At 38.3% G+C, this 16,011-nt stretch overlaps 1 protein-coding gene across 4 annotated transcripts in view; it reads right to left on the bottom strand.

Moving 5' to 3' along the window:
• The window catches only part of LOC123531178 (SRC kinase signaling inhibitor 1-like), a 199,806-nt gene that overhangs the window by 135,396 nt on the left and 48,399 nt on the right, over positions 1 to 16,011 (bottom strand). The window contains exon 1 of one of the 4 annotated variants that reach the window (XM_053517846.1): positions 4,614 to 4,851. The exons of the other annotated variants lie outside the window; for them this stretch is intronic. Within the exon in view, the coding sequence (XP_053373821.1) occupies positions 4,614 to 4,761 (148 nt within the window). The 5' untranslated portion in view covers positions 4,762 to 4,851. Of the gene's footprint in view, positions 1 to 4,613; positions 4,852 to 16,011 lie in introns of those variants that run through there. 4 annotated transcript variants of the gene reach the window in all.

Below are 16,011 nucleotides of genomic sequence, written 5' to 3'. Positions count from 1 at the left end.
TGTTTTACCCACCACCAGATAAACAGGTGCTGATGCGTGACGTCAGGGCGATCACTCCTATACTTGATATCTAATAAGTAGCATAATATTTGTGATTTTTTATATTTCTTTCATCAAAATACGTTTAAATTTATACGAAATTTATTATGTTTGAACGAAATATAAACCACCCAAACTTAGTAACGGCATCTTACATTTTAGCATAGACAGTAAGTGCGGCGAGTAGCTTCCCTTACCAAAATGGCGAAAATTGAAAACAAACTTGTTTTGAAATTGAAAAATTGTCTATAACAATTTTTGTTGCAAAAAAAAGATAACGCCAGAGTTTTAGATTGCTAAGAAGACCATTCATATTGCGAAGGCAAATGCACGTCGATGTATCCTGGTAAAATAATACTGGAAAACCGAAAAAGAAATTGGCCTAAAGGCTAAGCTGGTCAGAAGTCTGAAAAATACATATACTGGCTGCACCTCCGATCAGCGGTCACCTGGCTTAAGCGGCCAAATTGTCTGCTTCCCCTGGCTGGCTGCTTAAGACAGGTTAGACTGTACTATAATGCATCACAACTTCAGACAATGTCTACTGTTATATGTAAATAAGTTCCAACTGAATGTGATTAATTTACCCACAAAACCCAGGTGGTTTCCTAATTGCTGGTAACAAAACCTGAAAAATGACAATTACTGTGAATTACTGTGAATACTGAAATATCAGAGACAAAAGAAGAATTGCATAGTCAGTCTTAAGCCCTCTACAGACGGTAAGTTTTTGTTGTACAACACCAATTAAATTCAAGATGTACAGCCAAATATTACCGTGTGTACGATGCTATTCCTTGATTTCGTAAATCTTAAGTCTTGACTTACAGATTAGGACATGTTCTATTTCGTAAGTTTTGCCTTACGTACCACCCACGTTGACAAGCAACAAATTGGTAAATAATTAGTTGATAAGAGGCAAGTGAATGAAATTCCAGAAACAATTGCCCAAAAAATAAACACAAATCTTAATATAAAATGGCTTCTAATGCATAATAGAAAAAGGATGACGCTGAAAAGTTAAATGATTCGAGCCGCGCCATGAGAAACCCAACATAGTGCGTTTCCGAGTCTGGTCCATGCTGTTCCCTAACGGTTTCTTTAATTGTAATAGAGTTTGAAAGCAAACATCATTGATCATGACCAGACTGCATGGATGCACAGGCTGGTCTGCATCCATGCTGGTCGCAAAGCCACTATGTTGGTTTTCTCATGACGTGACTCATTTGTGTCATACGTAATCAAATTTATGGAACATAAAAAGGTGAATATTATTTTTATTATTAATTTTTTCAGTACCTGATGCACTATGTTTACTAGGTAAATCTCTGTGATTTTTATGAGAATGGAATACTGTCTGTATGTGAAAAATGTACAATTTCAAAATTGTACATCTTTGAGATAATTAGTGTTGTACAACAAAAACCTACCGTCTGTAGAGGGCTTTAATGGGAGAAACTTTTAGACTCCTGTATTATTCTTGTTTATGACTTGGCATTATAACAGTATTATAAATGTCAGTGTTCGAGATAATGAGTTTGTGTTGAGATCATGGAGATCAGCTTGTGTCAAGATCATTGAGATCAGTTTGTGAAAAGACTGTTTTGAGACCATCAATATCTGCTTGTGTTGAGATCATTGAATTCTGCTTGTGTCGAAATCATTGAGATCAACTTTTGTTAAGATTAATGAGATTAGCCTGTGTTGGGACCATAGAGATCTGCTTGTGTTGAGATCATCGAAGTCTGCTTGTGTCGAAATCACTGAGATCAACTTGTGTTAAGATTAATGAGATCAGCTTGTGTCTAGGATATTGAGACTGACTTGTGTTAAGGTCATCAAGGTATGCTTGTGTCGAGACCTGTCACAACAGATTGTCAGAGACTTTTAAATATAAAATGTCAAATATCTTTCAATATGAAATGTCAAAGACCTATCATTATATAGGTCAAAGACCTATCACAATAGGATGTCAAAGGCCTAGCTGTCACAATGGATTGTCAAATATGTCGAAGAGATATCACAATGGAATATCAAAAACCTACCACAATGGAATGTCAAAGACAGAAAATATTGGAGACAGACTCTCTTGTAACACAAATAAACACAATTAAAGTTGATATCTGGAGGCCAGACATAAACATACACTATTATCATTTATACATACTATAATGCATCACAACTTCAGACAATGTCTACTGTTACATGTAAATAATTTCCAACTGAATGTGATTAATACGTTACCAGCAAAACCCAGGTGGTTTCCTTATTGCTGCTAGCAAAACCTGAAGAATGACAATCACTGTGAATACTGAAATATCAGAGACAAAAGAAGAACTGCATAGTCAGACTTAATGGGAAAAACTTTTAGACTCCTGTGTTATTCTTGTTTATGACTTGGCATTATAACAGTATTATAAACATGATAAATGTCAGTTTTCGAGATCAGCTTGCATCAAGATGAGTTTGTGTTGAGATCATGGAGATCACCTTGTGTAGAGATCATAGAGATCAGCTTTTGTAGAGATCATAGAGATCTGCTCGTGTAGAGATCATCAAAGTCTGCTTGTGTGGATATCACTGAGATCAACTTGTGTTAAGATTAATGAGATTAGTCTGTGTTGGGACCGCAGAGATCTGCTTGTGTCGAGGTCATAGAGGCTGGCTTGTGTTAAGGTCATCAAAGTATGCTTGTGTCGAGACCATCAAGATCAGCATACGTTGACACCACTCAGATCAGCTTGTGTTGAGATCATTGTTTGTACTTGTTTGGAATGATTTACTCTTTTTATTACACTTTTGAGTAAAGTGGTGCAAAGTCTAAAAACCCTTAAAGGCAAAGCCACCAGACTTGTTTAGTCTTTCATCTAAAACCCAACTTTTGTCCATATCCTGACTTAAAGACATAAAAAGATCTTTCTTTAATATAATTTAGCCCTAGAAACATAAAATTCCGCTAAATGAACCATTAATAAGTTGATATATCAGAAACAATGAAATTCAATAACTTGTATTTTACAGTATCAAATATCTGTCTGTTAGAAAATCTTTATAGGAAGGCAATCTTACTAGTCTATACTAATTTATTTTAGGTTGATTGTGAAGCAAGTTTTACAACTTATATTAATCACTCTCGACACCTCATTCCTGATGGAATCCATCACCATGAGGGTATGAGAGAAGAGGCCAGTTTCCCTGTTTAATGTTGAGCCCCAAGCAAGGGAGCTACTGGTACCATTTTTTACATCTTTGGTACGACACGGCCAGGGATCAAACTCACGACCTCCCGTACTCGAAGCATACGCTCTACCACTAGGCTATCGAGGCGGTTCACAATCTTAGCACTAGTCTACATATTTAGCTGACATCATGATACCTGTACAATTGATACATACTGCCTGACTATTCCTGCCAAGTCTGAGAAAGGCTGTAAGGGGGTGTGGGGGGGTGGGTCCAGAAATGAACAAAACTTAATATTACATTCTATGCCTGTAACTCTGCTAAAAATATCCCAAACATTATCTGGAGACATCAAGTAGGGACTGTGCACACAGACACAATTACAGGTCACATTGCAACATATTCTTGCATTTCATAGTGGAGAAAGACCTAAGTGCCCCTCTGTGATAAAATAATGCCTTGGGTAGCCTTCCTGGGTAGAACTTATGGCCTTCTATGAGCCAACTGGAAAAAATACGAAAGAAAGATTGACAGATAAACAGACAACTTTGATAAAAAGAAAGTCTCTTCTCTCATTGCATGAAACATGAAATATTTACATTCGCCCCCATTCTTTTACAATAAAAATTATGGTGTTCATTTTGTATGAACAGCAAAAGGAAAGGCGCCAAAGTTACGACAATGCTTCTTTAAGTGACAACGGGCCACTGTTTTGTCGACGTCTGCATATAGTCAGAGAGAACCTTCCTTAGATGACGTTGCCGTTGTTCCGTCTGGTGAACAGGACAGCTGGGAAGCTGATTTTAATGTTAAATGCAACAAAATGTTCAATTTATAAAATAACATTGTTTACAAATGGACAGGAAATATAATATAAATATATGAAATGATTTTTTTCTCGGAATTCATGTGAAATGAACGACAGTATAGGTCCAGCAAATTACATGAATCGCTTCATGGATTTGCCGATCCTATTCTGTTGTTCATTTCGTATGAACTCAAAAAAAATTATTTGTTTTTTTTTGCTTTGGGTTTATAATGCTGTTTTTCAACAGTATTTCAGTTATGTAACGGCTGGCAGTTAACCTAACCAGTAACCAATGTTCCTGGATTCTGTACTTGTACAAACCTATCTTTCGCAAGAAACTGCCAACTTCCCCACATGTATAAATCAAAGGTGGAGGACGAATGATTTCAGACACAATATCTTTTATCAAATTGTCACAGAGAACATACGCCATGCCCGAGAATCAAACTTACGACCCTAGAATCCGTGGGTCTGTGCTCATCATATTGAGCTAAGTAAATGGGCTTTAGGGAGTATGTAAATATTAAAGAAAATCTATCTACACACAACACTGTAAAATAACCATACAACATCTTGAAACACTTACAGACTGGCCAGAGAAAATATCCACAGTTATACAGGCAGTAATGGTACCAATCCTTTGGTTCCTTTGCTTTGCGACCTTGACCTTCCTGGCCCTCACCTTTCCTACCTCCAATTCGGAGAGGCCGAGGGCTACGATGTTTCTGACTCATAACAGCCTGATCGTTCCACTGTTACCAAACTACTCCTCTGACACATAACTCCAGAAATTTTCTGCATTAACAGTAAAATTCCAATCACTATATATTGAAATGTGATTCCACTGGATCTATATTTCCTTTCATTGGAGGCGGTAAATATAAAATTTAGTATTGATTTTCATGAGAAGAAATTATTTGAACACAAGAGAATGTTCCTAGAAAATACTGCTATCATACTTATACTGAGCTTGGCTATTTATCTTTTAATTAATGGTCGATATAACATACGTTAACGGCCGATTTAGATCCATTACTACAAAAGGAAGTCTGACTTTGTACTACTGCAACCATTTTCACAATGTACACACAATGATCACTTGTACTATATTCAATGAAATGTTGTTTTTTACTTGGTAATTAAAGCTATGCTATTGACCTTATTCTCCATAAAACATTATTGATTACATTGATTTAAGCTCCGCTGGCCTATTAAGTGTACTCTATGGACAACATCTCCACTTACGGCCACAGCCCAATCCAATTTTCTGAACAATATTATCCAATTTTCTATGATTTGTGCTGCAGTCCAGTTCTGGTCAAAAACCAAGTCACAGTTATAAAGATAATCACAATTCTAATCAAGTCCTCCCTGGTTCTAAATAAAGAACCAAATCTACTCAAAATCAAACACATCCATCAATCTATGCTCAATTAGCATGCATCAGTATCATGGTGCAAATTTTGATGCAATTAGCTAATTAAATTAGTACAAATCGGTCACTGTCATTTTTACCATCAGTATTCCAAAGGCATCAAGCTTCTATTCAGGAATGGATACAGGTTGAAAGAACAATATTGATCCATCAAGCATTCCGAAACATACAGTTTGCCGTCTTAAAAAACGATATTGAGGATATTGAGTTTTCTTTCTCAGTTAGGAAGAAAAAGCTGTATGAGGAAGCTATTAGCTATTTTAGAGTTATCATTGACCTAAAAGGTGAATAAACGAATTCATTAGAACTTATTCCAGATATAGAGGAGAACAGTGGTAAGTTGATTATAAAGTTCTGATAGTGTCAGTATCATTTTGGAGTCTTTTTGTGGTGGATAGTAAGTCCCGCTAACACACTTCAGGTCACACGGTCACTTTCCAGCTTTACTGGTGGAGTAATACGCCACGTGCGACCCTTTACTTATAACAAATATTTCAGGCATCAGCAGGCACTTGGGTAGAACTGCCGGATGAGAGGTGTTAGTAAATTTGTAAAGAACAAGAACAATTGCTTACAAATCAGAAGAAAAAAACAGTTTGTTTACAGAAGTTTGATAAACGAATAATTCCTTCTTCTTCAGTACGAGTAGTATTCATTTCCCTCTGCAAACATCATTTCTCACTTTGCCTTTAATCATTTTGAAATCATTGATTTTAACTGTAGACATTTTAGATTAATATCAAAACACACTTTATCAGAAAAGTCTCCTGGATTTTCCTAGATTCTAATTTAGACAAATGATTCTAACATGCATCAAGCCCTGAAAACTTTTAAATGCTCACAATAAATCCCACATGAAGAGCAGTTACAACAAAGGCATCACTTTAAGACAATAAAATGGTTCATTACGAAACTAGGAATGGATTTTAGGGAAAACTCTATTACCGTTATTGTTTTTCACGATGGCTGATTTCTGTCATTGTCATCTTTTCCTTCTGTCAACTCTTAGCCAACAAAAAGTTGTCTTTTCGTTGTCATTTCATTTTTTCGTTTTTTTTTCTTCTTTTGTTGTTTTCACTTGCAAATCCAAGAAACGACGATGATTCAGGGAGATAGAACGGAATAACAACAGATACTATGCGCAAATAGTGGTGCCTTTAAGAACAAAAGGACAACGTTAGCAGAAATCAGCCACCAAAGTTTTCTATAACAAGAGCACCACCTCCTTAAATTGCGGTTGCAGACACTCATCTGATTTTTTTGTCTTTGTATAATAGAAATATTGCCCTACCCATGAATTTCTAAGTCCAAAAGGGGCCATAATTCTTGCAAAAAGCAATGTAGAGTTACGGTACTTTTAATGGCGAAAAACTGCTCCAAAGTTTTAAAGCAATAGCTTTGACCGTTAAGGAGAAAAGTTGACCTAAACGCAAAACTTAATTAACCAAGAACTCTGATATTTTCTAAGTCCAAAAGGGGCCATAATTCTTGTAAAAAGCAGGATGGAGTTATGTTCCTTGCTGTCAGCTATTGATGGTGAACAAGAGTTGCAAGTTTTAAAGCAATAGCTTTGATAGTTTAGGAGAAAAGCTGACCTAAACATAAAACTTAACCAGGCAACGCCAATCCAATGCCAATGCTGATGCCGATCAAGTAATGTCAATAACTCATCTTCTTTTTTTCAAAAAGTCAGAGGAGCTAAAAATGAAATACTATCCTTAAGTATCTTTTAAAAATAGAAAGCAAATTACCGATGACTTTAAACATCCATTTAAAGCTACCATTACACTGAATGTGACCTTATATTTGAACTCGTCTACCGAACTGTTGTTTCTAAAATCAAAATCTCTATTTAAATTTCTATAAACTTCTTTATACATGTATGACCAGCTACTTCCATAGGGAAGGCACTGAATTGCCAATCCAGGTTCCCAGTTATTGCCAATCCAGGTCTCCAATTATTGCCAATCCAGGTCTCCAGTTATTGCCAATCCAGGTCTCCAGTTATTGCCAATCCAGGTTCCAAGTTATTGCCAATCCAGGTTCCCAGTTATTGCCAATCCAGGTTCCCAGTTATTGCCTATCCAGGTTTCCAGTTATTGCCAATCCAGGTCTCCAAGTATTGCCTATCCAGGTCTTCAGTTATTGCCTATCCAGGTTTCCAGTTACTGCCAATCCAGGTCTCCAGTTACTGCCAATCCAGGTCTCCAGTAATTGCCAATCCAGGTCTCCAGTTATTGCCTATCCAGGTCTCCAGTTATTGCCTATCCAGGTCTCCGCTTATTGCCTATCCAGGTCTCCAGTTAATGCCTATCCAGGTCAACAGTTACTGCCATTCCAGGTCCCCAGTTATTGCCAATCCAGGTCTCCGGTTATTGCCTATCCAGGTCTTCAGTTATTGCCTATCCAGGTCTTCAGTTATGCCAATCCAGCTCCAGTTCTGCCATCAGTCTCCGTAATTGCCTATCCAGGTCTCCAGTTATTGCCTATCCAGGTCTTCAGTTATTGCCTATCCAGGTCTCCAGTTATTGCCTATCCAGGTCTTCAGTTATTGCCTATCCAGGTCTCCAGTATTGCCTATCCAGGTCTTCAGTTATTGCCTATCCAGGTTTCCAGTTACTGCCAATCCAGGTCTCCAGTAATTGCTATCAGTCTTTATTGCCTACCCAGTTCAGTATGCCTATCCAGGTCCAGTTATTGCCTATCCAGGTCTCCAGTTATTGCCTATCCAGGTCTCCATTATTGCCTATCCAGGTCTCCATTACTGCCAATCCAGTCCGTACCATCCGGGTCTATAATTGCCAATCCAGGTCTCCAGTTATTGCCTATCCAGGTCTCCAGTTATTGCCTATCCAGGTCTCCAGTTACTGCCAATCCAGGTCTCCAGTTATTTCCAATCAAGGTCTCCAGTTATTGCCTATCCAGGTCTCCAGTTATTGCCTATCCAGGTCTTCAGTTACTGCCAATCCAGGTCCCTAGTTATTGCCAATCCAGGTCTCCAGTTATTGCCAATCCAGGTCTCCAGTTATTGCCTATCCAGGTCTTCAGTTATTGCCTATCAAGGTCTCCAGTTATTGCCTATCCAGGTCTCCAGTTACTGCCAATCCAGGTCTCCAGTTATTGCCTATCCAGGTCTCCAGTTACTGCCAATCCAAGTCTCCAGTTACTGCCAATCCAAGTCTCCAGTTACTGCCAATCCAGGTCTCCAGTTACTGCCAATCCAAGTCTCCAGTTACTGCCAATCCAGGTCTCCAGTTACTGCCAATCCAGGTCCCCAGTTATTGCCAATCCAGGTCTCCAGTTATTGCCTATCCAGGTCTCCAGTTATTGCCAATCCAGGTCTCCAGTTATTGCCTATCCAGGTCTCCAGTTATTGCCAATCCAGGTCTTCAGTTATTGCCTATCCAGGTCTCCAGTTACTGCCAATCAAGGTCTCCAGTTATTGCATATTCAGGTATCCAGTTACTGCCAATCCAAGTCTCCAGTTACTGCAATTCCAGGTCTCCAGTTACTGCCAATCCAGGTCCCCAGTTATTGCCAATCCAGGTCTTCAGTTATTGCCTATCCAGGTCTCCAGTTACTGCCAATCCAGGTCTACAGTTGTTGCCAATCCAGGTCTCCAGTTATTGCCTATCCAGGTCTCCAGTTATTGCCTATCCAGGTCTCCAGTTATTGCCTATCCAGGTCTTCAGTTACTGCCAATCCAGGTCTCTAGTTACTGCCAATCCAAGTCTACAGTTGTTGCCAATCCAGGTCCCCAGTTATTGCCAATCCAGGTTCCCAGTTATTGCCTATCCAGGTCTCCAGCTATTGCCAATCCAAGTCTCCAGTTATTGCCTATCCAGGTCCCCAGTTATTGCCAATCCAGGTCTCCAGTTATTGCCAATCCAGGTCTCCAGTTATTGCCTATCCAGGTTTCCAGTTATTGTCAATCCAGGTCTCCAGTTATTGCCTATCCAGGTCTCCAGTTATTGCCAATCCAGGTCTTCAGTTATTGCCAATCCAGGTCTTCAGTTACTGCCAATCCAGGTCTCTAGTTACTGCCAATCCAGGTCTCCAGTTACTGCCAATCCAGGTCTCTAGTTACTGCCAATCCAGGTCTCCAGTTATTGCCTATCCAGGTCTTCAGTTATTGCCAATCCAGGTCTTAAGTTATTGCCAATCCAGGTCTCTAGTTACTGCCAATCCAGGTCTCCAGTTACTGCCAATCCAAGTCTCTAGTTACTGCCAATCCAGGTCTCCAGTTATTGCCTATCCAGGTCTCCAGTTATTGCCAATCCAGATCTTCAGTTATTGCCAATCCAGGTCTTCAGTTACTGCCAATTCAGGTCTCTAGTTACTGCCAATCCAGGTCTCCAGTTACTGCCAATCCAGGTCTCTAGTTACTGCCAATCCAGGTCTCTAGTTACTGCCAATCCAGGTCTCCAGTTACTGCCAATCCAGGTCTCTAGTTACTGCCAATCCAGGTCTCCAGTTATTGCCTATCCAGGTCTTCAGTTATTGCCAATCCAGATCTCCAGTTACTGCCAATCCAGGTCTACAGTTACTGCCAATCCAGGTCTCCAGTCATTGCCAATCCAGGTCTCCAGTTATTGCCAATCCAGGTCCCCAGTTATTGCCAATCCAGGTCTCCAGTTATTGCCAATCCAGGTCTCCAGTTATTGCCTATACAGGTTTCCAGTTATTGTCAATCCAGGTCTCCAGTTATTGCCTATCCATGTCTTCAGTTATTGCCAATCCAGGTCCCCAGTTATTGTCAATCCAGGTCTCCAGTTACTGCCTATCCAGGTCTCCAGTTACTGCCTATCCAGGTCTCCAGTTATGGCCAATCCATGTCTCCAGTTACTGCCTATCCAGGTCTCCAGTTATTGCCAATCCAGGTCTCCAGTTACTGCCTATCCAGGTCTCCAGTTACTGCCAATCCAGGTCTCCAGTTATTGCCTATCCAGGTCTCCAGGTCTCCAGTTACTGCCAATCCAGGTCTCCAGTTATTGCCAATCCAGGTCTCCAGTTATTGCCAATCCAGGTCTCCAGTTATTGCCTATCCAGGTCTCCAGTTACTGCCAATCCAGGTCTCCAGTTATTGCCAATTCTCCATTTATTGCCTATCCAGGTCTTCAGTTATTGCCAATCCAGGTCTCCAGTTATTGCCAATCCACATCAAAAAGTTTGATTCCCAAAGCAAATTTCTAATGTCTGATGTCAGATCTTCATGTTTCATGTGGAGAAGTTGTAAATAACGCCCATTACTAAAACACGGAAAGGAAAGGAATGGGACACTAGAAAATACGGAACAGAAATTAAAAAGACGGAACATATATTACGGAATAATTTTAAATGGAACAGAATAGAAAAACAGAACAGTGTATCAAAATATGGAACATAACCTCTATTTTAGAATAAACGGAACATATATAGATCTATATATAACCGAATAAGTTCAAAATAAGAAAAAAAGTCATATTTGATATAAATTAACATTGAACATAGATGAAAATACGGAACAGTTCTATTTTTTGAACAGACTACAGCGGAACAGTAGTTGAAAATACGGAACACTGCTATTTTTAGATTATTTTTTTCGGATTTTCCAAAAGAAAAATCTAAAAACAGAACATATTTTGCACACGGAACTGTACATATTTGACAGAACAGGAATCTAAAAATATTTCTATTTTTAGAACAGAAAAATACGGAACAAAATATACGGAACACTACTATTTTTAGAAGTTTTTGTGGAATTTCCGAAAAATATCCGGAATTTCCCAACGAAAAAATTAAAAATAGAACATATTCTGCTAGTTTTAGAACCGAAAATGCGGAACAGAATGAAAAACACGGAACACGGAACATCTATGTATCTGTTCCATAATTTCTGTTCCGGTTTTTAGATAAAGTTTATCTGTTCTGTTCTATTCCGTTCCATTCCGTTCCGTACCGTTCCATGTTTTAGTAACGACCGTAAATAACTTGCGGAGAAGAACTAAATGTAGGTATGACATGCAGAAACACTGGCCGTACATAACATGAACTTTTAACAATTTGACTCCAGTCCTAGCTTTCTTTTATGCCAGTCCCTTATAAATTTGAACTGCATCCCCTTTTTTGTAATTGAATTTTATAGATCATTCCTTAAGTCTGAGTCATACAGCTCATTTCTGGCCCTTTAACAATATTTTATATCTTTTCTTAAGAAAACTGAGACCAGTTTTCAGCATTCTGTCAGACATTTCTCATTAATTATTCTGCTCTGACAAAAAATTCATTTGAATCTATCACACTGTCACATGAGGAAACTGAATTTTTTTCTTCTCATTAACAATAGAGATATTTTCATTCAGTGCTCTGGATGGAATTATTAGCTATTTTATAGGGAATTCTTTCAAGAGAAATAAAATTTGAAACATAATTTAGAACATTAATCTGCGCTAATTTTTTTTAAAGTTCATTTGTGTTGTGTGAGTTTGGGTTTAGCGTCTTTTTCAACCATGTTTCAGTCATATAAATGACAGTTCCTTCTTGTAGCAGTGAGCTCAATGTCCAACTTTATAGTGCTACCTTACTGGAATATCACACCACAGACACCTGACATGATACCCCACCCAGACACATTATACTGACACCCGGCTGACCAGTCCTAGCACTATCCTGTTAATGCTGAGCGCCCAGCGAGGAAGTTACTCTACAATTTTTACGTGGCCGGGGATCAAACCCACTTGAAGTTACTGATACACAAGCTGGCATTCAAATACTTAACCTAAAATCAGGAAGCCAACACAGATATCAGCGCCAGGTGAGTGCAACAGCTGTAGATGTTTTGAATAGTCAAGCTAAAAGTCAGGAAAAATTTAAACAACACAACATCAAAGACTTCTTTAGTAAATACCTAATAACTGTCACAGACTTCATTTATTCTCATATACCAAATGAAAGATAGAAAAAGATTTTCTATTGGTTTCCATGGTAATGTAAGTCCATTGTTTAAAATCTACTTTAGAATATAAGGTAAATTGTTTCTCTTTCTGTAATAGTACCTATAATCTGGATCCTATTAACCACTTACAGATTCAATGACAACCTGCAATATTCTCTCTTTTAGAGTGAAATATTATTGTTGAGGCTTTTAGTTGGGCCAAAGACATTAATTTTATCATCCTCTCACACAAGCACACATTCACAGACACCTGAAATGGAGAGAACATATTCTAAATTGGGCATTTTTCACACAAATACGCTTAACCTTTAGTCTTAAGCTTTAGTCTGCTGGAGGCGTGTTATTTTGCCTTTGCAAGTAATGCAGACACATTCTGATCATGGTCTGCACTGTTCAGTGTCTATCAGTCAGTAAATATTCAGTGAACACCCCTTAGAATAATAAGTGGTACTGCCCAAATTGAATGATGGACCAGTCCATTTTAGAAATTTAGCAGGGTAATGGTAAGAATGGTCAGTAACATGTCAAGTTGACCTTGTTGGATTTAACGTCGCACTGACACATGATAGGTCATATGGCGACTTTCCAGCTTTGATGGTGGAGGAAGACCCCAGGTGCCCCTCCGTGCATTATTTCATCACGAGCGGGCACCCGGGTAGAACCACCGACCTTCTGTAAGCCAGCTGGATGGCTTCCTCACATGAGGAATTCAACGCCCCGAGTGAGGCTCAAACCCACATCGATGAGGGGCAAGTGATTTGAAGTCAGCAACCTTAACCACTCGGCCACAGAGGCCCCCATGTCAAGTTGAAGACTAACAAATTCACCTTTGGTTCCTTATAATGTAGATCTTGTAACTCATAACGTGAAAACTAAGAAGGAAGCCAGTGACTTACCAGACAGATCCTTATAGACAATTTCTATCACCTCTTGTGAATGAACTTGCAAGCTTCCGAGTTTGGAGACCAGTCTCTAAGCTCAAGTTCTCTGACTGGTTGTTGTTTCTGAACTCAAGTTTAAAATCAACCAATAGCATGCATTTATCATCTTTTTTTTTCAATTTTGAAATTGTTGGGTTTAGACGCACACTGACACAGTTTATGTCACCATGAGGACTCTTCTAGTTTTTCATAATGGAGAAAGACCCCAGGTGCATATTTTCAGGCATTGGCAATCACCTGGATAGAGCCACTGACCTTCCGTAAGCCAGCTGGACGGCTTCCTCAAATGAAGAATCATGCACACCAAGCAAGCTTCCGAACCCACATCAGTGAGGAGCAAGTCACAGATTCAAAGTCAGCAGCCCCTACTACTCCGCCACATGGCCCCTGCACTGAGTCAGTGACAGTCAGTGTGCGGTCTCCAAACTCAGATCACAGTGGCTTAGACAAATCATGGAGCAATTTATTCTCTTAATCATTTTAATGAAATTATAATTAAATATGACGTTTAATAATATAAATTACAGATACACTATTGCCAGAACAACCATGATGGAGTTTTTTGCAATAAATGACAGCAAATCCATATAGCACCGAAGCATTAAAGCATTAAATCTGGCATTTTCCACAGCATTTTACCCTATCAAAGTAATTATCAGACACCAATAGCAGGATCTTGTTTAATATTTGCAGATCTGTTAAAAACCTGTCAATTATCTGTCACTCATTTTCCTGTCTAACTTCATTATCTCAGTTTGTTACAAGGAAATCAGATTGTGTGCATGTTTCTAGAAAAACAGCCCTACAGCATTAATGTATCATTACAATATTAAAATATCTTTACCATGATACTTTCTATCAAACAAAATAGCCATGATGGCCTTAGATCGCTCACCTGAGTTTCACTTCAATGGGGATAGTGTTTTAATCAAATTAACCCTTACCATGCTGGACGATTGATTCTGCCTTTGCGACCAGTGTAGATCATGATCAGTCTCACATCCATGCAGTCTGATCATGATCTGCACTGTTTGCTATTCAGCCAGTATCTTTTTGGTAGGCACCCCTTTTAACGGTTAATGGTTCTGTCCTAACTGGAAGATGGACAAGTCCTTTATAGAAATTTAGCAAGGTAAGGGTTAACATGATTCAACTATTTCAACCAAGTGTCAGTTTGAAATTCAGTTTTAGATAAGAACTGATGATTTTCAAACCTACAAACATATACTGTAAAATCATTTAATTTCGTGGGCATGAAATTTCGTGGTTTTGGTTAAAACAGCAATTTTCATGAAATCATGGATTTCAACTTTTGAACATAAAGTGAATGGCAATTGTACTTGTTCATTGGGATTAAATTTCGTGGATTGACTCAACCACGAAATCCACAAAAATTAGTCTTCCACCAATATTAATGATTTCATAGAAGTTTTAGAAGCAAAACATTATAACAAACCCACATCAAAACTGACTACTTTAACCTTTACCCTGCTAAATTTCTATAATGGACTGGTCCATCATTCAATTTAAGCAGTACCACTTATTATTCAAAGGGGTGTTCACTAAAATTTACTGATCGAATAGCGAACGGTGCAGACCATGATGCCTACACTGGTTGCAAAGACAAAACCACTGGCTGCCAGCAAGCTAAAGGTTAAGTATTGCGCAACAATAACACTGGCATTGCCATTTTGATACACAAATCATGACATATGAAAAGTATAAAAGACATGAAAATTCCATGAAAACTAGGTGATTCACACCACAAATGACTACAAAAAATAAAATTGTGTCTAAATAAATCTTTTTCTATAGACTGCAAACCTATTTCTCTAGTTTTAGAAACAGTGACCTTAACCCTGATGGCGTAGGTCATACACAGTCCTTAAGACCTTAGTCTTAACATAACCTACCTATAACTCTCAAGCAGACACCAGTTTTTCTGACCACAACTCTACTGACCCTATAAGAAATCCCAACTTTGGTACTGACGGAAGCTTCCAAATGTTTTGACGTCAAGATATCTGTGTTGCAAAATTGCCAAATAGTTCTTTGAAGCTTCTAGATTTGTTTTACATTTTACTACAGTGGAGTCTATATCTTAATGTTCATAGAGATATTTATATTCACCTTTTAATAATCTTACTGATGTACATTTTGCAAAGAATTTCTGATTACTTATAACTCATATTCTTTGAGTAGTTCCATACCAGTGAAAAATAAAATTGATATTTTCACTGCTTTGAAACTGTGAAAATATAAATTTTATTTCACTGCCATATTCCAGTATTTCACCCAAAAAGCATAAAATAAATAAATTTCTTACATATGCATGCTAGATGCAATATCGGCAGCATTAATAAAAGTGCCATTAACAACATTCTGTTAATGCATTTAATGATCAGAGTTGATTATTACCATCACAGAATCTACTTCAACATCAATGTTTGGTGTGTATCAATTAATTACAACATGAGCAGCATATACCATAATATTGTCACAGTTTCTAAGATATTGCAGACACCAATCCTCCCACAGTTATACATATATACACTATGTTCAATATCTGCAGTATTTGCACAATGCAAATGTTTGTGTTATTACTGATAAGGTCTACTTATCTTTCAGACTTGTCTGGCAATTGGAGCCGTAAGATGCAAATGAATGACAAGAG

Source organism: Mercenaria mercenaria, chromosome 11, assembly GCF_021730395.1.
Source record: "Mercenaria mercenaria strain notata chromosome 11, MADL_Memer_1, whole genome shotgun sequence".
NCBI classification, from domain to species: domain Eukaryota; kingdom Metazoa; phylum Mollusca; class Bivalvia; order Venerida; family Veneridae; genus Mercenaria; species Mercenaria mercenaria.
This window is presented reverse-complemented; position numbering and strand designations above follow the sequence as displayed.